This window comes from Schistocerca americana, chromosome 9 (assembly GCF_021461395.2).
Source record: "Schistocerca americana isolate TAMUIC-IGC-003095 chromosome 9, iqSchAmer2.1, whole genome shotgun sequence".
Taxonomy (NCBI): domain Eukaryota; kingdom Metazoa; phylum Arthropoda; class Insecta; order Orthoptera; family Acrididae; genus Schistocerca; species Schistocerca americana.
Window position 1 is genome coordinate 201,734,255 of NC_060127.1, and position 23,051 is coordinate 201,757,305.

General features: G+C 42.4%; 1 protein-coding gene across 1 annotated transcript in view; it reads right to left on the reverse strand.

The window, feature by feature from the left end:
• LOC124550819 (serine/arginine repetitive matrix protein 1-like) overlaps positions 1-23,051 on the reverse strand; it is a 173,625-nt gene that overhangs the window by 128,313 nt on the left and 22,261 nt on the right. The window contains exon 3 of the mRNA XM_047125545.1: positions 2,167-2,305. Coding sequence (XP_046981501.1) covers positions 2,167-2,305 — 139 coding nt within the window. The remainder of the gene's footprint in view (positions 1-2,166; positions 2,306-23,051) is intronic.

Sequence of the window (23,051 nt, forward strand, 5' to 3'; positions counted from 1 at the left end):
CCAGCAAGGTATCCACTGCAGAGCAAAATGTGTTGCATTGAAGGGTGAATATGTGGAGCAGAATTAACACAATACACTGAATTTCATGGTCACAGCTTGATTTTTTTGAGGTGATAATGAAAATGTTCTCGAAGATAGTCGCCTACAATGCAATAAACATCAGGAGATTTCTCCCAAAGATGTACAACACTGCAAAAGATTATGGCTTAATGAAGACCACTACAGAGCTGCTCAGCAACAGAAGAGTCTATATTAGCTTTCAAAACACCAAAAGTCGGTGGCAAAAGACAAAAACCAATCCTCCCCAAGGTAGCGTTCTTGCTCCCGTGGCATTTGCCTTGTACAACACCGGCCAACCAAGTAAAAAGGCTTCCAGTCCATTAATTAAGTGATTTGGTCCTCTTCACCAGCCAAAAGACATTTGAAGGAATCATCTGCTCTTGAGGATCCAGGAGTCTACTATGAAGTCAGCACCCTGAAGCAAAATCCTAGCAAGATAGCAGTCAGTGCTTTTCCCCTCCACTACAAACATATCAGCTACAAGTTAAAAGTGTGATGGCTGAGAACTCCTCTCAATTGCAGTTCTACCCCTAAAAACCTTGAAGTTATCCTTAATAGGAGTCAGGCATTCAAGGAGTAATGGGACAGTGTCAGAATAAAAGTCACAACGCAAAAAAATACGTCACTCAAGGGTGCAAGTTGGGGAGCAAGCCCACATATGCTTCAGTCACCAGGGTCAGCACTGTGTTTCTTGGCAGGGAATATGCTTGCCCTGTGTGGTGCCCATCTTGTCACTTGAAACAGGTTGACATTGCCTCTCACCAAATTTATTGACAGATGACAGGATGCTTGGTATCAACTCCAAGCAAGAAGATTCAAGATCTGGCCAGAATAGCATCACCCAACACCATACATATAGCAACAGCCAAATACAAAAGGAACAAAGTCAACACTGATGATAGACACCCACTTCACAGGTTTGCCCTAGATGGACAGCCTGCAGGAAAAGCTTTCTCCCACATAACACTCCCCTAATAAAGTCAGAGACTGAAGAGGGACTCCAATGCTGTCAGGACAGAGCTAAATGTGATTGGCTGCTGCCAAAAGAGGAGATACTCACAGAAACAGCATGCCTCAGATGGCATGAGGGGAGGTCACTTAACTGCCTCCCTGGGGACATTTGTCAAAGTAAAACTGGCATGTCAAAAAGGGGAACGCATTATAACTGATATGTGTACTGTGTATCTGGTGCCAAGCAGACAATGAGTCATTTCCTTCACTGTTCCATTTATACCACCTTCTCAGGCATTGTGACACAAGAGGACCTTGCATCAGCAAGCCCAACACAGAGCACCTACCTGAAGTGCTACAATTCACCTAAACTCCATCCAAATGGTTGTCATTGACACATTAAGAAGAAGAAAATTAAAATTTTATGACTACCCTTGCACAGTACACTTTTTGAACACATGATATAATAGTCAGTTAAATGAAAATGAGACAGATGGAAAGAAAACAAGCAACTGTTTACTATTTCAAAAGTAATCATCACAATTGTTGACACATTTACCCCACCGTGAGACAATATGGTCACTGACTTTGTGGAAAAATGTTTGCAGTTGCCAATGGAACCATACTGAACCCGGGTGTGTAGCTCTTCACCAGAAGAAAATCGACAGCTGTGGAAGTTTTTCCAACTGGGCTCCAAAAATGTGGAATCACACGGGGAGAGATTTGGACTGCACGGAGGATGTGTATGAGCTTCCCAGCAAAACTTCTGCAGCACATTTGAAACAATCTTCGCAACATGTGGGCGGTGCCACGCAGCAGATGTTTCACTGTGAAGCCCTTATATATCCTCCACACAGTCCCAATCTCTCCCTATGTGATTTCCATATTTTTGTAGCCCTAAAGAAAGATTTGCTTCAGATCAAGAGGTACAATCATGCCTGGGCACAATCACGGTTCTGTAGGCAACTGCAGACTTTTTTCCACGATGGCAGTGACTGTCCTGTTTACCGTGGAATAAATGTATTAACACTTACAGTGATAGTTTTGAAACAATAAACAGTTAACCTACTTTTATCTATGTAACTTGTTTTAATTTGAATGCCCTATATACAAATGGAAGCACGATATTACAAACCAATAGGTTGCTGGAGTTACCTGGAGCTGCCTGCGGATGGTGAGTGCAGGCAGCCTCTGGAGCTGGAGCCTGGAGTGGCGCAACTCTGCCTGCTCCTCGTCTTTCTGGCTCCTCACGTCGAAGATGGCGGCATTCGCCGGTGGCTCACCCTGGTAGTATCTGCCAGACAACGAGCACCTGCTGTAAGCTGGAGTCAGACTGTACATCATGCAACACTATGGCTCAGTGCATCATCGGTTTCACTCATTAGACATGAGCACCTTCAGATATTAATTACTCCGAAGACAACACATTAAACTTAGGCTGTTCCAAAGCTGCCCCATGGAGCACAGGTGCTGGGAAGTGCATATCAGTTTGCTAGCGGTCAGATGCAGCTAGTATAGGCACACCTACAGCAGACATTCTGCACGTGGTGCAAACCAAGTGGCCAACCCAGCCCGAGGGAGTGAGCTCGGGGCAGTACAGTCACATACCATCAAATGGGGTGAAGTTCACTCGTTTTTGACTTTAAACTCAACTATTTCTGAAAGCAATAAAATTAAAACATTGGTTTTCCATTCACATCACAGACACTGAGCTATAATAGTGAAATTTTTGTTGTTTATTAGCTTTCACTCTAACAGATCATAAAATTAAAAAAAACTGTTTTCTGATAATTGTGAAATGTTTATGATTCTAGGGTGACTTTTAATTGTTCTGAAACTTATAACTGAAAAATAAATGTGGCATAGTCATTAAATTTTAGTACTAATCTCATAGTAACACACAAAGTAATGTTAAGGGCAGAAAAATGTGATCACAAACATGCTTTATGAAACTCCAAAGAAACACACACCATTGTTCTTTAGAACTAAAACCTTGCTCATCATTTTGAATTTTATCACAATGACTTAGAATATTATTTATCACAGTTCCTTCAGGAATTTTATAGCCAGCGAGTCTTGAAAATGCTTATTTTTCCATTTAAAATATGTGTGAGGGACAGTTCTAAAACATCCAGGCTATACTGATATTTGTTCAGTTCACCCAATTCACTTGTGTACACATGCAGCCTTTTCACATTGACAACTCCTACCGTCCCAACTATACGATGCAACAAACAGAACTGGGTTTCACCTGACAAATTCAAAAGTTAACATATACACAATGCAACAATTATTTCGTCACTCCACCAATAGACAATTATACGCTACTGTTGCTGCATCTACTGTGTCACTTTGTTGCTGTATTCCTGAGATTATTTTCTTGCCACATTCATGGATGTTTATTCATAACAGCAGCCCTCGAGAAAAGATGGACAGCTTCACCTAAGAATTTGCTAAGTTTTATTTATTTGTCTATAAGTATGTAGAAGTAATATATATCAACTTTTCTTGTTACATTAGTTGTTCTCATGGAGGGTCAAACACAACATACATAAGACCTAGACACAAGACTTGTTTATGCCAATGACATGAATAAAGTTTCAGCTCATAAAAAATAGTTAAAAAGATCAGTTCTTCTGAAAACGATTGGTATTCTCATAGTGGTTTGAAATACCATACATTCTGCCACAGCCACGAATTAAGAACTTTCTAACAGTTAATATATTATACGTTCAGCAATAGCAGCAACAGCAGCCATTTCAATCACTTGGTAATGTGACCTCTTTGAGTCAGCATGCAATATAGGTTCCCTGCAGATTCTTCCATTTCTGTCAGCCCTTGGTCCATTCTGGTAAATTGGGCTCCAATCCAGTACTTGTTTTGACCACCCGCAATTATTTCTTCAAGTGAGATGACCAGCCCACTGACATTTCAAGTTTTTCACTCTTTCCACTACATCACTGACCTTTGTTGATATCAACAGTTTTCTTTCTGTATTTCTTTGTTAAGTGCAGCATTGATATTTCCATTCCTCTTGGAGTTACTATTAGTATTCTAACAAAGAATTTATTTAATGTTCATGTCTCACAGCCACAAGTCATACTGGCAGTATACATTGGTCAAAAACTGATTTCTTCAGCTCAGCCTACATCTTAGACTTCAAAACTGAAGATTATCTTCCATAAGCTTGCCATCCTATTTAATACATTAAAATAATTTTAGTTTCAGTCCACTTGCTTAGCTGAGTGGTAATGTGTTTGCCTACCATGGGCTGGGTCCAGGTTCGATTCCCGACCGTGTCGGAGATTTTCTCCGCTCGTGGACTGGGTGTTGTGTTGTCCTCATCATCATTTCACCATCGTCGACGCGCAAGTTGCCCGATGTGGCATCACTTGAAATATGACTTGCAACCCGGCAGCAGATCTTCCCTGGCTGGGCCCCCGGCCAACAACACCATACAATCATTTCTTTTTTTTTTTTTTTCTGCTATTAGGTCTCATTTCATATTTGCAGACCCGGATAGACACATTCTGTGACCATTCGCAGCTGTGTACTTACTGTAGATATATTTCCGTCCAGTGTCCATTTATTCATCATGTTGGTTTTATCACAATTCATTTTTAGACCAACTTCAGAGTGGATTAAAATCAAATTCAGTAACCAGTATTTGAAGTTCTTCTATAATGTTTGCAAACAGAACAATATCATCAGCAAACCTCATCTGATGGCCATTGCTGCTTGGGGTCCCCCCACAGCTCACAGGAGCGCACTCCAACTGGAACAGCCTAGGTTAAAATGTCTGTGAAGATGAGAGATACTCCAGTCTGATGACAATGGTGCATAGTACAAAGACCGTAGTTAGTGACTGTAACTTACCAATGGGGCTTGGCTGCCTGAAAAACACTTTCACTTCCAATAGCTAGAGAAATGGAGCAATTAGGAAGGTGCCAAAGGCAGGGCAGGGCAGGGGTGCCAACTTATAAAAAATATTTGGGGGGGGGGGCATACTGGGGGTCTTGCCCCAGGAAATTTTCTAAATTTTAGATGAAAAATAGTGAGTTTTAAAGTTTTTTTAAGCATTTTAGAGTCTTATGATCAACATTAGAACCCCGAAAACTGGACTCTCGATAACTCGACACTCCAGGAAACTCAACAAGCCTGACACATTTTTTGGCTTTGAAAAAAGAAGCAAAACATGAACATGGACGGTATTTTCATAAAAAAGTAATTTAATGTACAGCAATAATCATGCTTATAGACTATTACAGAGTAGTGGCTATATAGCTCTGAAAAGACTGAAATTATGTTTAAATAAATCCTAAACTATCATTAAAAGAATAAAACATAAAATATTGCTCTCGCACAGTAGCAGCACTTTGATTAATAAGTGAAATAGCTAATTTAAGCTTACTCTGAATAAGGCTCAGGGTTCATTAAACAGAAACAATATCTCAAAGTCAATGCTTTAATACAGTTAATAAAGTTAGTACAATATGTAATTAGTGGGTTTTAATTGGGTCCTACACCCTAAAATTAATTAAGTATTTGAAAATAACTAATACAGTACTATAGTAATATAGTAATACAGTACTAAACTAGTACCAATATTTCGAAACTGAAAATTTAACATTATGTATGTATTTAATTCTCTATTTTATAAAGATAATTAATATGCCTCAGCGATACAGATGGCCGTACCGTAGGTGCAACCACAACGGAGGGGTATCTGTTGAGAGGCCAGACAAACATGTGGTTCCTGAAGAGGGGCAGCAGCCTTTTCAGTAGTTGCAGGGGCAACAGTCTGGATGATTGACTGATCTGGCCTTGTAACATTAACCAAAACAGCCTTGCTGTGCTGGTACTGCGAACGGCTGAAAGCAAGGGGAAACTACAGCCGTAATTTTTCCCGAGGACATGCAGCTTTACTGTATGATTAAATGATGATGGCATCCTCTTGGGTAAAATATTCCGGAGGTAAAATAGTCCCCCATTCGGATCTCCGGGCGGGGACTACTCAAGAGGACGTCGTTATCAGGAGAAAGAAAACTGGCGTTCTACGGATCGGAGCTTGGAATGTCAGATCCCTTAATCGGGCAGGTAGGTTAGAAAATTTAAAAGGGAAATGGATAAGTTAAAGTTAGATATAGTGGGAATTAGTGAAGTTCAGTGGCAGGAGGAACAAGACTTTTGGTCAGGTGATTACAGGGTTATAAATACAAAATCAAATAGAGGTAATGCAGGAGTAGGTTTAATAATGAATAAAAAAATAGGAGTGCGGGTTAGCTACTACAAACAGCATAGTGAACGCATTATTGTGGCCAAGATAGACACAAAGCCCATGCCTACTACAGTAGTACAAGTTTATATGCCAACTAGCTCTGCAGATGATGAAGAAATAGATGAAATGTATGATGAGATAAAAGAAATTATTCAGGTAGTGAAGGGGACGAAAATTTAATAGTCATGGGTGACTGGAATTCGTCAGTAGGAAAAGGGAGAGAAGGAAACATAGTAGGTGAATATGGATTGGGGGGAAGAAATGAAAGAGGAAGCCGCCTTGTAGAATTTTGCACAGAGCATAACTTAGTCATAGCTAACACTTGGTTCAAGAATCATAAAAGAAGGTTGTATACCTGGAAGAATCCTGGCGATACTAAAAGGTATCAGATAGATTATATAATGGTAAGACAGAGATTTAGGAACCAGGTTTTAAACTGTAAGACATTTCCAGGGGCAGATGTGGATTCTGACCACAATCTATTGATTATGAACTGCAGATTGAAACTGAAGAAACCGCAGAAAGGTGGGAATTTAAGGAGATGGGACCTGGATAAACTGAAAGAACCAGACGTTGTACAGAGTTTCAGGGAGAGCATAAGGGAACAATTGACAGGAATGGGGGAAAGAAATACAGTAGAAGAAGAATGGGTAGCTTTGAGGGATGAAGTAGTAAAGGCAGCAGAGGATCAAGTAGGTAAAAAGACAAGGGCTAGTAAATCTCCTTGGGTAACAGAAGAAATATTGAATTTAATTGATGAACGGAGAAAATATAAAAATGCTGTAAATGAAGCAGGCAAAAAGGAATACAAACGTCTCAAAAATGAGATCGACAGGAAGTGCAAAATGGCTAAGCAGGGATGGCTAGAGGACAAATGTAAGGATGTAGAGGCTTGTCTCACTAGGTGTAAGATAGATACTGCCTACAGGAATATTAAAGAGACCTTTGGAGAGAAGAGAACCACTTGTATGAATATCAAGAGCTCAGATGGCAACCCAGTTCTAAGCAAAGAAGGGAGGGCAGAAAGGTGGAAGGAGTATATAGAGGGTTTACACAAGGGCGATGTACTTGAGGACAATATTATGGAAATGGAAGAGAATGTAGATGAAGACGAAATGGGAGATAAGATACTGCGTGAAGAGTTTGACAGAGCGCTGAAAGACCTGAGTCGGAACAAGGCCCCGGGAGTAGACAACATTCCATTAGAACTACTGATGGCCTCGGGAGAGCCAGTCATGACGAAACTCTACCATCTGGCGAGCAAGATGTATGAGACAGGCGAAATACCCTCAGACTTCAAGAAGAATATAATAATTCCAATCACAAAGAAAGCAGGTGTTGACAGATGTGAAAATTACCGAACTATCAGTTTAATAAGTCACAGCTGCAAAATACTAACGCGAATTCTTTACAGACGAATGAAAAAACTGGTAGAAGCGGACCTCGGGGAAGATCAGTATGGATTCCGTAGAAATGTTGGGACACGTGAGGCAATACTGACCCTACGACTTATCTTAGAAGCTAGATTAAGGAAAGGCAATCCTACGTTTCTAGCATTTGTAGACTTAGAGGAAGCTTTAGACAATGTTAACTGGAATACTCTCTTTCAAATTCTGAAGGTGGCAGGTATAAAATACAGGGAGCGAAAGGCTATTTACAATTTGTACAGAAATCAGATGGCAGTTATAAGAGTCGAGGGGCATGAAAGGGAAGCAGTGGTTGGGAAAGGAGTGAGACAGGGTTGTAGCCTCTCCCCAATGTTATTCAATCTGTATATTGAGCAAGCAGTAAAGGAAACAAAAGAAAAATTCGTAGTAGGTATTAAAATTCATGGAGAAGAGGTGAAAACTTTGAGGTTCGCCGATGACATTGTAATTCTGTCAGAGACAGCAAAGGACTTGGAAGAGCAGTTGAACGGAATGGACAGTGTCTTGAAAGGAGGATATAAGATGAACATCAACAAAAGCAAAACGAGGATAATGGAATGTAGTCAAATTAAATCGGGTGATGCTGAGGGAATTAAAGTAGGAAATGAGACACTTAAAGTAGTAAAGGAGTTTTGCTATTTGGGGAGTAAAATAACTGGTGATGGTCGAAGTAGAAAGGATATAAAATGTAGACTGGCAATGGCAAGGAAAGCGTTTCCGAAGAAAAAAAATTTGTTAACACCGAGTATAGATTTAAGTGTCAGGAAGTCGTTTCTGAAAGTATTTGTATGGAGTGTAGCCATGTATGGAAGTGAAACATGGACGATAACTAGTTTGGACAAGAAGAGAATAGAAGCTTTCGAAATTTGGTGCTACAGAAGAATGCTGAAGATAAGGTGGGTAGATCACGTAACTAATGAGGAGGTATTGAATAGTATTGGGGAGAAGAGAAGTTTGCGGCACAATTTGACTAGAAGTAGGGATCGGTTGGTAGGGCATGTTTTGAGGCATCAAGGGATCACAAATTTAGTGTTGGAGGGCAGCGTGGAGGGTAAAAATCGTAGAGGGAGACCAAGAGTTGAATACACTAAGAAGATTCAGAAGGATGTAGGTTGCAGTAGGTACTTGGAGATGAAGAAGCTTGCACAGGATAGAGTAGCATGGAGAGCTGCATCAAACCAGTCTCAGGACTGAAGACCACAACAACAACAACAACAACAAATAATATTGCTCTAAATGCCGTTATTAGGGCTACAGTGCCTTTAGAAAGGTGTAAATGTCGACCGTCTGACTGGATTACCGAATATGAAGTAATTGATGGCTGGTGGGATATCCAATTCACCCAAAACATCTTGGTGGGCTTGAAGAACAGCCAAGTTGTACAATCGCTTCTCTCCCATTGTTGATCAGATATATGACTTCAGACGTTTACGGGCGCTAAATGACCGTTCTGCTGTTGCTGTCGTGATTGGAACTATTTGGAGAAGCTTAATGCAATTCACTACTTCACATAACATTTCTCCAACTGCAGGCTCTTGTGCAGTGTACTTTCTTACATCACGCATGTTTTTAAGGCTAGTTGTTTCTTTATTAGCGATATCGGCAAACATATTCAACTGTAAGCGCAGTCTGTCAATGTCTAGGTCATTTTTGAAAAACTCAGTTGATTTTTCCAAATTTGTTTCACCTCTGTTTACTAAAAGCAAGCACTCTTGTTCAACTGCAATGACCTGTGTGAGTCCAGTCGAAGCAAAGCGCTCAGTAATGCAAGATTGCACCGATTCACAAACTTCAATATAAATAGCTTTGTAGCATTCCTTTGGGGTTTCGAAAGTGTGTGGCAAGCTGGCTTCATTGTTTTCATACTTCTTTGGTGTACTTTGTGTTGTGTCTAGACAAGACAGCCTAGACACAATGAGAGGAAGCCGAAAGGCACGCGCTAAGTTAAAGCTGGATGGCGTGAGGTCTGAAACAGGATACGTTATGAATGCTATAAAGAAAAGTACGTAGCTTCTGGAATACTTAACTTTAATCCATGCTTTTGGTACATCTGGAGATTGTGGCGATACAAGTGAGACTCTTTAGATACATGCAATGTTACTAATGGCGCCTTGCTAGGTCGTAGCCATTGACTTAGCTGAAGGCTATAATAACTATCTGCTCTGCAAATGAGCGAGGCTTCGTCAGTGTGCATCGCTAGCTACGTCGTCCGTACAACTGGGGCGAGTGCTATCTCGTATCTCGAGACCTGCCTTGTGGTGGCGCTCGGTCTGCGATCACACAGTGGCGACACGCGGGTCCGACATGTACTAATGGACAGCGGCCGATTTAAAGCTACCACCTAGCAAGTGTGGTGTCTGGCGGTGACACCACACTTTGATTCCGAGGAAGTGAAGGATCATCAACTTGTGAAGGTTTTTCTTTTAAACACAATTCCGAAAAGTGTTCAAAACTATCACACCTTCCATTCTATATACAGATCAAGCCCACGTATATTTTTTCCACATCAGCAACACTTAGATGAGGGCATTGCAGAAAATGTTTCAAAAAAGTCTAGAAGTTCTTCAAAGTTTTTCAATATTCTCAAGCTACTAGAAGCTCGCATAGTCCATCGAGTCGGGCAAGGGGTCGCAGACCAGATTGGTTGTTGGCGCTCTCACAGCGTATGCTTCTGAAAAGTCCCATCCTTTTGTTGGATTCCCTTACGGCGTTTATTAAGTCCTTGGCTAAAGCTCATAGAGCTCTCAAGAGCTAAACGGTCTTTCTTTCATACCACTATCTAACAGTTCATTCAATTGGGAGGCCACACTTTGGTTAGTGATAGAATTTAGTTTCAGAACACCTTTATGTGTAAACGTATTCATATTCTAGCCATGTATATTTGATCAACCAAGACTTCTGAAATGATCTTCCCTTATCGGATTGTTCAAGTTTCGAATGTGAACGGTTCTGGCCTGAAGGCAGCGAAGCAACTGACGACACAATAATTGTTGGAGGTTGACTGGCAGTATCATCAATTTCCAAGCGCGCCGATATGGTAACAATTTTATCCATTGCAAACTTAATTCTCCATACACTAAGAGACTAAAGTAAAGGAATAAAATATAGCCATATAAAACAGTCCGCTAGACACTAAAGTCGGAACACTAAACACGTCTGCAGCGTGCACTGAACGAAACCGTCCACACTGAATGACTGCGACAGCGGGGTGGGCTTTGTACAGGCGAGGCGTCGTAGTGTCTCGAAGCGTCAAGGCGACGCTAGGCGGAGGGCTGCAGGCGCCTCTGCTGCAGTCCTTGTGAAGTCGCCGCGGCCGCAGCGCCACGCTTCACCCGAAGGTTCGAGCACCGGGACAAGTTCCGAGTGTGCCCTCAGCACCGTAACAAAGTCATCATTCACACCGCTCGTTTTCAGTTAACCTGCTAATTATTGCTTTTAACCCACTACTGAATGTATTTCAAAGGTAACTATCGTAAAACAAGGAAAATAAATTCCAACATAATTTTGTGATTTTACAAAGCATAATATAACTAACAATTTTCTTAAATTATTGGGAGGGCTATGCCCCCCCCCCCTCCCCAAACGAATTTTTGGGTGGGCTCGGGCCCCCTCATGGCCCATGGAGTCGGCGCCTGTGCTCTTAACCATTCATATACTGTTTCTGCAATCAAGAAATCCTTAGGCAAGATAAACAAGATGATCATATTCTTCAGAGCTTCCATTAAGAGTTAAAAATGAGAAGGGCAAGGTATTACAGGTTCATTCCAAAATAAGAAGAACAAGGGCTATGAAATTCTGTGAGACTTGGTGGGGAGACACGCTAGAAGCAATTTCCTTGTTTGTTGAACTGTTCCAAATGTCACTAAATGTTTGCCCGAAATACAAGAATTCCCAAATACAGAAACTTCAAGCATTTTTAGTAGCAAAGCAGAAATCGACAGTCTCGGTGTCAATGGCTGCAGCTAGGTTTGTAGCCTGTGACGTAGTTTAGCCAGTTTACTATAACCAAAACAGGTGGCTCTTAAGATACGTGCTGATCTGTATGAGAATGTAGTTAAGGAAACTGAAGATTTTAGATCACATTCCCAACCAGTAAACAAAGTGCGGCTGACCCACGGGGAGACGAGGACAACGCCCTTGACTTCGAGAGTTCTGAAGAGCACTTTAGGCCTTCAATTTTTCCTCGTTTCACAGGCAATTTCATCAGCCAGTGCGAGAGCAAGTTTTCAACTTATAATGGAATCCTAAAAAACATACAGATTTTGTTAAAGAAAAACATATTGCGAGCATCAGATGAGAAGTTACAAACTGCCATTAATGCTATGGCAAATCTGTGGCCTAATGATGTTGATGAAGCCCCAGAGACTTTCCTCAATGAACTGAAGATGTGGAGAAGAAATTATCGTAAACAGAAGATCTTCACTTAGTGCCCATCGATTTTATTATACCTTTAAATATGTGTAGTGAAATTATTTTTCCCTGCACTCGATAAGGCGCTGAAATTTTCCATAAACTGCTGTTAACTACAGCAGCACCAGAACGTTCGTTTCCAACGCTGCAGCATTTGAGGACGTACAATGGCAGAAGACAGCTTACATGCAGTGGCCTGATGTATATTCACAAAGATATAGAAATACCCGGACGAGTAAAAGATCGGAACACCAAAAAATAGTTAATGTAGAGTAATGTAATTTAGGAAAATATTTGTCTAGGTAACATGTTCAAGTGACTAACATTGCAAGATCACAGATTAGTGTAAGCGCGAGATGAGCCATTGCAAACGTGAAATACTGGTATATTAATAATCGATGTAACCGCCAGAATGTTGAATGGAAACATGGAAACGTGTGTTCATTGTGTTGCACAGGTGCCAGATGTCAGTTTGTGGGATTGACTTCCTTGCCTGTTGCACTTAGCCGGTCAATATAGGGGTGGTTATGCTGGTTTGTATTGCTGTGGCGTCATGCCACGGTTCGCGCGGCTACCCCCGCCGGAGGTTCGAGTCCTCCCTGGGCCATGGGTGTGTGTGTTGTCTTAGCGTAAGTTAGTTTAAGTTAGATTAAGTAGTGTTTAAACCTAGGGACCTCAGCAGTTTGGTCCCACAGGAACTTACTTACAACAAATTCCCAATTTCCAGTGGCGCTTGTGGATGACGCTACAGTTGTTGTCCGACGATGTCCCATATGAGCTGGATAGGAGACAGATCAGGTGACTGAACAGGCCAAGGCAACATGGGGGCACTCTGTAACGGAGGTTGGGACACAACAGCGGTATGTGGGTGAGCGTTATCCTCCTGGAAAACACCCGCTGGAATGCTGTTCATGAATGACAGCGCAACGAGTCGAATCACCACAGTGAAGAGCACATTTGCAGTCAGGTGCGTCGGATAACCAAGAGAGTACTCCTGCTCTCACGCGAAATCTCATCCCATACATAACACCAGATGTAGGTCCAGTGTGCCTAGCACTCGGACAGGCTGGTTGCAGGCCCTCAACTGCCCTCCCTATAATCAACATACGGCCATAACATGCACCGAGGCAGAAGCAGCTTTCATCAGAAAACAAACAGACTTCCAACTCCGACCTCAAGGAGCTCTTGCTTGACACCACTTAAGTCGCAAACGGCGATGGTTTTGAGTCAGTGGCTACAGGGCTCCTTGAAGCATCCGATTTGTAACAGTTCGTCGTGTGAGTGTGGTGCCCTCTGCTGCTCAGAGATCAGCAGCAGATACAGTACAATGCATAAGAACCATACGCCGAACTCGATGCTCTTCCACGTCGGTAGACCCCCGTGGGCACCTGGAGCCCAGTCTTCGTGCGACCTTACATTGTCGCGACCACTGCTTCCAGCAGTCATGTACAGAGTGGCTATATTCCTGCCAAGTCTTGGTGCAATATCGCAGAAGGAACATCCAACTCCTCGTAGCCCTGTTACACGACCTCGTCGAAACTCACTGAAGTATAGGTAATGGCGTCTATGTCGCCTTAATGGCATTCTTGAGTAACATCAACTCACCACGCCCAATCTCAAAGGCAACTAACGCTCACGACCGTCACAGCGTGTATTTAAAGTGAATCTGATTTGCATCCTCACAGCGGCGTTACTGGTGCTGCTCCTAAAGGCGGAGCAATCAACACTGATCAACAGTATGAGCATACAGAAGGCACGGAAACCACTACGTTAAAGACATACAATGTGTATCCGCAGATGTGGCCTGTAACTGAAGAGTGTTATTGTGATCTTTTCATTGGCAGAAGATTCCGGATTACTCCCCCATTGGGATTTCCACTCTTACACGACTGGTGCGAAATCTGAATACAGATCACGTTTCAGATGTAGAACCACACCTACCAACTTTCATTGGTGTTGCGATTTTCTTTGCATCAGTGTAAAAACTGATGAGGTACTCGATGAAATGTCTAAGAAGCCACGCCGCCTTCTCTTCCAAGTGCCATTCCCTCATTGTTTGTGCATTAAAGTCATTATAATGTTTGTGAATATATTACTAAAGTTCTGATTATTATATGAGAGTTGTCCAGAAAGTAAATTCCGATGGGTCGGTAAATGGAAACCACAGTGGAAATCACAAACATTTTATTTCCAAGAGTTAGCTACACTTCCCAGATACTTGTCTACATAGTCGCCGCTCCTACTTAGACATTTGTCGGAGCGTATCACCAAATTTCCAACATCATCGTCACAGAAGGCAGCCGCCTGTGCTTTCCGATAATTCTCTACGCTGGTCTATAGCGCGTAGCCTGCGCCCAAGTGTTGTCTTCGTATCCAGCGTTTCGTGTGAACAGAGATGATACTCAGGACGAGCCAATTAGGGCTGTGTTGTGGGTGATCCAACACTTCCCATCGAAAAGGCTGCATTAGCGTCTTCACTGCCCCTGCAGAGTGCGGCTGAGAATTGCCGTGAAGAAGGAAGTGCATGGCAGCTGTGTTAGGTGGGCTGCATTCATTAAGGCGAAGCCTGTCAGCTGGCCCTCCTACTTGGCGGGAGACACCGTTGTTGTAGGCACCTTTACTCGCTCACAGGGCGCTCACAACTGAAAGAAGTGTCTTGATACGATCGACGGTCATACTAGAGACGCATCTGTGCAAAGCCTCATCAGGTTTTCACTGTTTTATCCATTTTGCAACCTGATCAGAACTTACTTTTTGGACAACCATCGTATTTTAGCAATTCTTCAATTCCCCCCTCCCCTCCAACGGAAAAGAATCCTGCTCCCACCCCTGAAACATACACGATATAATCAAGCATTGTAGGTACCATTCGGACACACTCCTTGAATAGCAGTCGCTGACACTTCAATTCTTCACATAGATGGTGAAATTCTCCATGACACTGCCTTTCCAAATACACATCAGTTTCATTCCTTTGTCGCAGGCAATATTTTCTTCAATATTTGATACTTAAGATACGAGTATTCCACTAAAAACCTCCTTGGTGCGTCCATAATGAATGCACTGCGTTGGTCGCTTATCAGTCGAGCGCTCACTTCGCATGTGTGCACGTTCAATTCTAAAATGTTATTCCTGGTGAACCTCTGGGTGTCGTGTTACAATTACCTGACTTGCTGGTCTGACCTCAGGTAACGTGGAGATGCTTGTCCTCCAGCTGCTGCGGAGAAGTTATTCTCGCAGGACGACCGACCTCTGGTGATGTGGAGCTGAGTCCTCCTCGGGTGTTGCGGAGAAAATTATTCTTGCAGCAGCTCCGGCCACCGTGTTGTCGGCCTGTGCTGTGGTTGGCGGCCCACTTCCGTGATGAGCCAATTTCAGGATTGTTCCGACTTTTCATAGAAGGCACATGCACTCCACCGGATTCTGTCCCGCAGAAGCGGAATTCTAGGATCGTTGTTCATCAGACGAGTTGAATACAGCCTCGAGTAGGATGAATACACACAACGTGCACAAATGTGTTTTTAAAACATCTCTCGCGTTATAGTGTAGTATTACTAATGTATCTGCGTTGTTTTTGTGGTCTTAAGTCCAGAGACTGGTTTGATGCAGCTCTACACGCTACTCTATCCTGTGCAAGCATCTTCAGCCCCCAGTACCTACTGCAGCCTACATCCTTCTGAATCTGTTTAGTGTATTCATCTCTTGGTCTCCCTCTACGATTTTTACCCTCCACGCTGCCCTCCAATACTAAATTGGTGATTCCTTGATGCCTCCTTCTTCTAGTCAAGCTGTGCCACAAACTTCTCTTCTCCCCCCAATCCTATTCAATACCTCCTCATTAGTTACGCGATCTACCCACCTAATCTTCAACATTCTTCTGTAGCACCACATTTCAAAAGCTTCTATTCTGTTCTTGTCCAAACTATTTATCGTCCATGTTTCACTTCCATACATGGCTACACTCCATACAAATACTTTCAGAAACGACTACCTGACACTTAAATCGACACTCGATGATAACAAATTTCTCTTCTCCAGAAACGCTATTCTTGCCATTGCCAGTCTACATTCTGTATCCTCTCTACTTCGACCATCATCAGTTATTTTGCTCCCCAAATAGCAAAACTCATTCACTACTTTAAGTGTCTCATTTCCTAATGTAATTCACTCAGCATCGCCCGATTTCATTCGAGTATATTCCATTATCCTCGTTTTGCTTTTCTTGATGTTCACCTTATATCCTCCTTTCAAGACACTGTCCATTGCGCTGAACTGCTCTTGCAAGTCCTTTGCCGTCTCTGACAGAATTACAATCTATCGGCAACCTCAAAGTTTTTATTTCTTCTGCATGGATTTTAATTAAAATGGTTCAAATGGCTCCGAGCACTATGGGACTCAACTTCACAGGTCATTAGTCCCCTAGAACTTAGAACTACTTAAACCTAACTAACCTAAGGACATCACACACATCCATGCCCAAGGCAGGATTCGATCCTGCGACCGTAGCGGTCACGCGGTTCCAGACTGAAGCGCCTAGAACCGCTCGGCCAAACCGGCCGGCCTTTTAATTCCTACTCAGAATTTTTCTTTTGTTTCCATTACTGTCTGCTCAGTATACAGATTGAATGACACTGGGGATAGGCTACAACACTGACTCACTCCCTTCCCAACCACTGCTTCCCTTTCATGTGCCTCGACTCTTACAACCTCCGTCTGGTTTCTGTAGCAGTTGTAAATAGCCTCTCGCTCCTTGTTTTTTATCCCTGTGACGTTCAGAATTTGAAAGAGAGTATTTGAGTCAAGATATTCAAAAGCTTTCTCTAAGTCTACAAATGCTAGAAAAGTAGGTTTGCCTTTCCTTACTCTATCTTCTAAGATAAGTCGCAGGGTAAGTATTGCATCGCGTGTTCCAACATTGCTACGGAATCCAAACTGATCTTCGCAGAGGTCGGCTTCTACCAGTTTTTCCATTCGTCTGTAAAGAATTCGCGTTAGTATTTTGCAGCAGTGACTTATTGAACTGATAGTTCGGTAATTTTCACACCTGTCAACACCTGCGTTCTCTGGGATTGGAATTATTATATTTTTCTTGAACTCTGAGGGTATTTCAACTGTCTCAAACATTTTGCTCATCAGGTGGTGAAGTTGTGTCCCCAGGCTATCAGTGCTTCTAATGGAATTTTGTCTACTGTCGGGGCCTTGTTTCGACTTCAGTGTTTCAGTGCTCAACTTCTGTAGTTTTAAATACATTAAAATATTGTTGCGTCATTGGATGCACCCCATTTTTCTGAGTTCGCTGATGTATTCTGATTTGCATTAATACTGGACTGTAAATTGCTATAGACTCTCATAGAATTGTAGCTTAGCCGCCTTTCAGCTTGTCTCACGTTCCGCCATGTCTTGGAGCACTCGTGCACAGACGCCGTGCGAGTAACATCCGCCCAAACACCCAGCTTTGAGATTTTCCTCAATTCCGGCACTGCGGGCTCCTCGACTGTACGTGCGCCCGTGTGACGCCCTCGCCCCGCCCACTCACACCCACCCCATCAGGCAGCTTCAGCTGCCCTCAGCGCCAGCCCCAGGTGGACGAGTAGCTCATCTGCGTACTCCTAACGTTACACGCCGAAACGCAAGTTGAAGCCTGATGCTGTACGAGCTCTGTATCTTACATCCTGCAGAGTTGATTTCTAGGGGAGTAATGAGCCTAATAATGACAGAAAAATTCGGGCAACAAAACAAGAGTTACCGTAAAGAAGTAGATGAGATTTTTCAAGTAAAGGTACTAGCACCTAATGACGAAACTACTAGCAGAGAAACATTAACTATGAAAATACAATGCTATAAATGTGACATCCGTGTTTCTGTCAACAATTTGAAACTATGGAAAAAGAACTTATGCAAAATAATGAAGATTAAGGGGCTCGTCTCTCTGTTGAGTTCCTTAAAAAAATATTTTAATTAAGTGCTTTTTGACTGTCAACAACAGATGTTATGGACGAGTCATGTACTAATAGATCATTTGCAGTTATTGCAAGGACCGCATCTTTACACTGTATATCTTATACAGCGTTATGTTTTTAAATCAAGCTTATTTTGTTTCCTTTTTAACTAATAAAAAACTTAATAATGCTACAGTATAACACGAAAAACCTGAACTGTATTCGCAATTCTTTTAACGAAAAAATAAACCTCGGGGAAGATCGGTTTGGATTCCGGAGAAACGTAGGAACACGGGAGGCAATACTGACCCTACGACTTCCCTTACAAGATAGGTCAAGAAAACGTAAACCTAAATTTATAGCATTTGTGGACTTACAGAAAGCTTTTGACAATGTTGACTGGAATACTCTCCTGCAAACTGCAAAGGTGGCAGGCGTAAAATACAGGAAGCGAAAGGTCATTTACAATTTGTTCGGAAACCAGATGGCAGTTATAAGAGTCGAAGGGCAAGATAGGGGGAGGGGTAGTGGAAGCAGTTGTTGAGAAGGGAGTGAGACTGAGTTGTAGCCTACCCCTGATGTTATTCAATCTGTATACTGAACGAGTACTAAATGAAACAAAAGAAAAATTTGGAGTAGGAATAGAAGCCCAGGGAGAAGAAATAAAAACTTAGAGGTTTGCCGGTTACATCGTAAATCTGTCAGAGACAGCAGAGGACTTGGAAGAGCAGTTGAAAGGAATGGATAGTGTCTTGGAAGGAGGATATAAGATGAAAATCAGCAAAGGCAATACGAGGATAATGGAATGTAGTCGAATTAAATAGGGTGATGCTGAGGGAGTTTGATTAGGAAATCAAGACACTTAAAGTAGTAGATGAGTTTTGCTATTTGAGGAGCAAAATAACTGACGATGGTCGAAGTAAAGAGAATATAAAATGTAGGCTGGCAATGGCAAGAAAAGAAGATAAATTTGGTGTGGTTTGGAAGCTTTCGAAATGTGGTGCTACAGAAAAATGCTGACGATTACGTGAGTAGATCACGTAACTAATCAGGACTTACTGAACAGAACTGGGGAGAAGAGGAATTTGTGGCACAACTTGACTAAAAAAAGGGATCACTTGATAGGACAAGTTCTGAGGCATCAAGGGATCACCAGTTTAGAATTGGAGGGCAGCAGGAAGGGTAAAAATTATAGACTGAGACCAAGAGGTGAATACACTAAGCAGATTCAGTAGGATGTAGATAGCAGTAGTTATTCGGAGGTGAAGAGGCTTACACAGGACAGAGTAGCATGGAGAGCTCCATCAAACCAGTCTCTGGACTGAAGACAACGACAACAAACGCTTCATGCGATTTCAACATGCGATATCTCATATGGCAACACTACACAACAGCTACCGCCCTGAAAGCCACTTATCTCTATCTATTTTATATACTGACGTATGGAATTTTTTAAAACATTTTCGTTACGCAAGTGTTTGTCAGAACATTGTTTTCTCCACACTTACGCAGCTAATGAACATGGTATGAATACCTCGCATATTGTCATACTTGTGTACTTATGTATCGAACAGTTTACTATTTTCCAGTAACATTATTTAAATGTTCATTGCAAGTGCTCTTAAAAACTGTGATAACATAAAACTGATCAATCATATGTGTTAGCGGAAGCCACAAGTGAAGAAAGAACCAAAAGACGCTTCTGTCAAGAAGGCATACATAACTGTAAATAATATTTTACTACATTTCGTCGTCATTTGCGAGTAACGTGAGCGCACTTCTGCAAGGATACTTGCTTATTTATTCTGAACAAATTATTGTGAATGATCTGAGTGTGACAAAAGATTTATAACATTTGTTTATTAAATACTATTGCAACATATTGGTTTAGTCCCGGAAATGGTCATGATGAGTCAAATCATGTTTGTAGAACGTAAGGATGATGTATTTTTAGTGGGGAAGGCCTTCAGCCAACGGGAAAGCAGACATTATCGGAACACTACGGGAGTCAAGAAGGCCGCTGTGGCCGAGGAGCTGTAGGCGCTCCAGTCCGGTACCGCGCAACTGCTACGGTCGCAGGTTCGAATCCTGCCTCGGGCATGGATGTGTGTGATGTCCTTAGGTTAGTTAGGTTTAAGTAGTTCTAAGTCCTAGTGGACTGATGACCACAGCAGTTAAGTCCCATAGAGCTCAGAGCCATTTTGATGTCGTTATCCTAAAGGAAGTCATTCACAAGGTGTGCACGATGGGGAGCGAATTGTCTCCATGATAGCGAATGTCTCTCCAATATGCTGCCGATATGGTTGCACTACCGGCCAGAGGATGGCATTCACGTTTCGTACAGCCGTTACGGAGTCATCCACGACCACCAGCGGCGTACGTCGGCCCCACATAATGCCACCCCAAAACAACAGGGAACCTCCATCTTGCTGCACTCGCTGGACGGTGTGTCTAAGGCGTTCAGTCTGACCGGGTTGCCTCCAAACACGTCTTCGACGATTGTCTGGTTGAAGGCAAATGCGACACTCATCGGTGAAGAGAACGTGATGGCAATCCTGAGAGGTCCATTCGGCATGCTGTTGGGCCCGTCTGTACCGCGCTGCATGGTGTCGTGGTTGCAAAGATGGACCTCGCCATGGACATCGGGAGTGAAGCTGCGCATCGTGCAGCCTACTGCGCACAGTTTGACTCGTACACGACTTCCTGTGGCTGCACGAAAAGCATTATTCAACATGGTGGCATTGTTGTCAGGGTTCCTTCGAGCCATAGTCCGTAGGTAGCGGTCATCCACGGCAGCAGTAGCCCCTGGGCGGTCTGAGCGAGTCATGTCATCGACAGCTCCTGTCTCTCTGTATATTCCCCATGTCCGGACAACATCGCTTTGGTTCACTCCGAGACGCCTGGACATTTGCCTTGTTGAGAGCCGTTCCTGGCACAAAGTAACAGTGCGGACGCGATCGATTCGTGGTATTGACCGTCTATGCACGGTTGAACTACAGACAACACGAGCTGTGTACCTCCTTCCTGGTGGAATGACTGGAACTGATCGGCTGTCTGACCCCCTCCGTCTAATAGGCGCTGCTCATGCATGGTTGTTTACATCTTTGGGCGGGTTTAATGACATCTCTGAACAGTCAAATGGACTGTATCTGTGATACAGTATCCACAGTCAACGTATATCTTCAGGAGTTCTGGTAACCGGGGTGATCCAAAACTTTTTTTGATGTGTGCAGTAAAGCGCTTCCTTTTGGAGACGGTCGCTGCAGCTCGTGAGACCAGCAGCGTTACTCCATGTGAGTTGGCGCCGCGGTCTGTCTTCCAGTGGGCCTCGCTTGAAGCAGACGTCCGCCATGTTAATAGCCCCCAACAGTAGCCTCTGGTGGAAGTGTTTTGATAAAAAAGCGTCAGCTTGCATTATTTACAGGTGTACTACTTGTTCTGATCTTAGCAAAAAGTGTACAGGAATCACATTTCGTTAGTAAGCGGATTAGTTCAAGCGCTATTCTCTTTTATATACAATAATTTGAAATGCGCTGGTTACTTTTTTTTGCAGTGGATTCATTTTTGTAATTTCCCTTTAGATTTCCTATGAGTACAACTCGAAGAACGCACTGATTGAACACTGTGAGAAGGGAGTATTGTAAACCGTTCAGGTGTAGCAAAATATGTTGTCAGCATTTTCGTCAAGAGGACGTAGACGGTAAATTAGTATCGTCAGTCCTATTAAGGGAGACGCTGGGTTACGAAAGCAGCCTTTTCACATCTTGTACTTCTCCTCTTGGTCATTCGAACACGTAACAAAAGGAAAGTTACATTTACGAGACCAAATGCGCCGTACTACTTAATCAAATATGCCTATTAAGACCAGAAAAATGTCCGATATTGCCCTCCTGACGGTGTCATATTCTCGAAAGAACTGTAACAGTTACTATTTAAATAAAACAACTGTTGCGTCGACACGAAACAAATTACGAACAAGAAGCAATTACAGACGCCCCACATTTCATTAGTCGAGCTGGCGCACGAATTATTTTATACTCCAGAATATAATTTACGCAATGCGATTTTTAACTTTGGAAAAATGGTATTTATTTTGTGAATACTATCAATGATCATTTAATTCTTTATTTTTCGTGAATCTGATCTATTATTTGCATTATTTAGGGTAAAATTTAAATACCGGTATGTCATGAAAAGTTAATAAAAGTCTTTCACTTAAAGTTTACTTACTTTATTTTCCAGTTTAGTACACGCTCCCTGCACCTTAGGTGTCACGAGTATGAACAGAGGTTGAATACAGGACTTAGCCGTTACAGTTGTTGCTCACAGCTGTTGCAAATGTATGCCATTGTCACATGTTTCTTACAAGCAAACTATTTGCATTTTGCATTGATTGACTGTTCCATCGGTCTTGGAAGAATATCTTGCACATTTTGAATGAAACACACACCACACTAGTGTAATATAAATAATAAATATTATAGAATATTACAGAAGTAATGTATGTGTTTCATTCATAATGTATTAGCTTATATTACATATAACGGCAATCGATGCCTCTTTTGCTCGGCCATAAGTTACACACCTCCAACCTCTCTTGTTTGCTGATCCTTGATAAGTAAGATTAATTACGTCTTCCTTTTTCAAGGGTTCTCGATAATGCATGACGAATACCGAAATGTCGCCAAATAGACACACTATTTTGGATATTTCGGTTAGATGCAACTTCGTCAGTGCCATTGCCAAATGTTTCAAACAAATTCTTCTCACAGAGTGTGTATTTTTTGGATCTATGAAATACAAAATCTGTGCGTTGATTCCTGCTACGTTCATGAAAGAGTAAAAGAACCGCACTGGTCTTCATCTCGTTATGAGCGAGAAACTGTATTCATTACGTAACTGATCCGCATTCTCATCACCCCCTTTTGTCACGGTGTAGTCCATTACTATTTCAGGCTTCTTTCACAGTTCATGCGTTGTGAATAA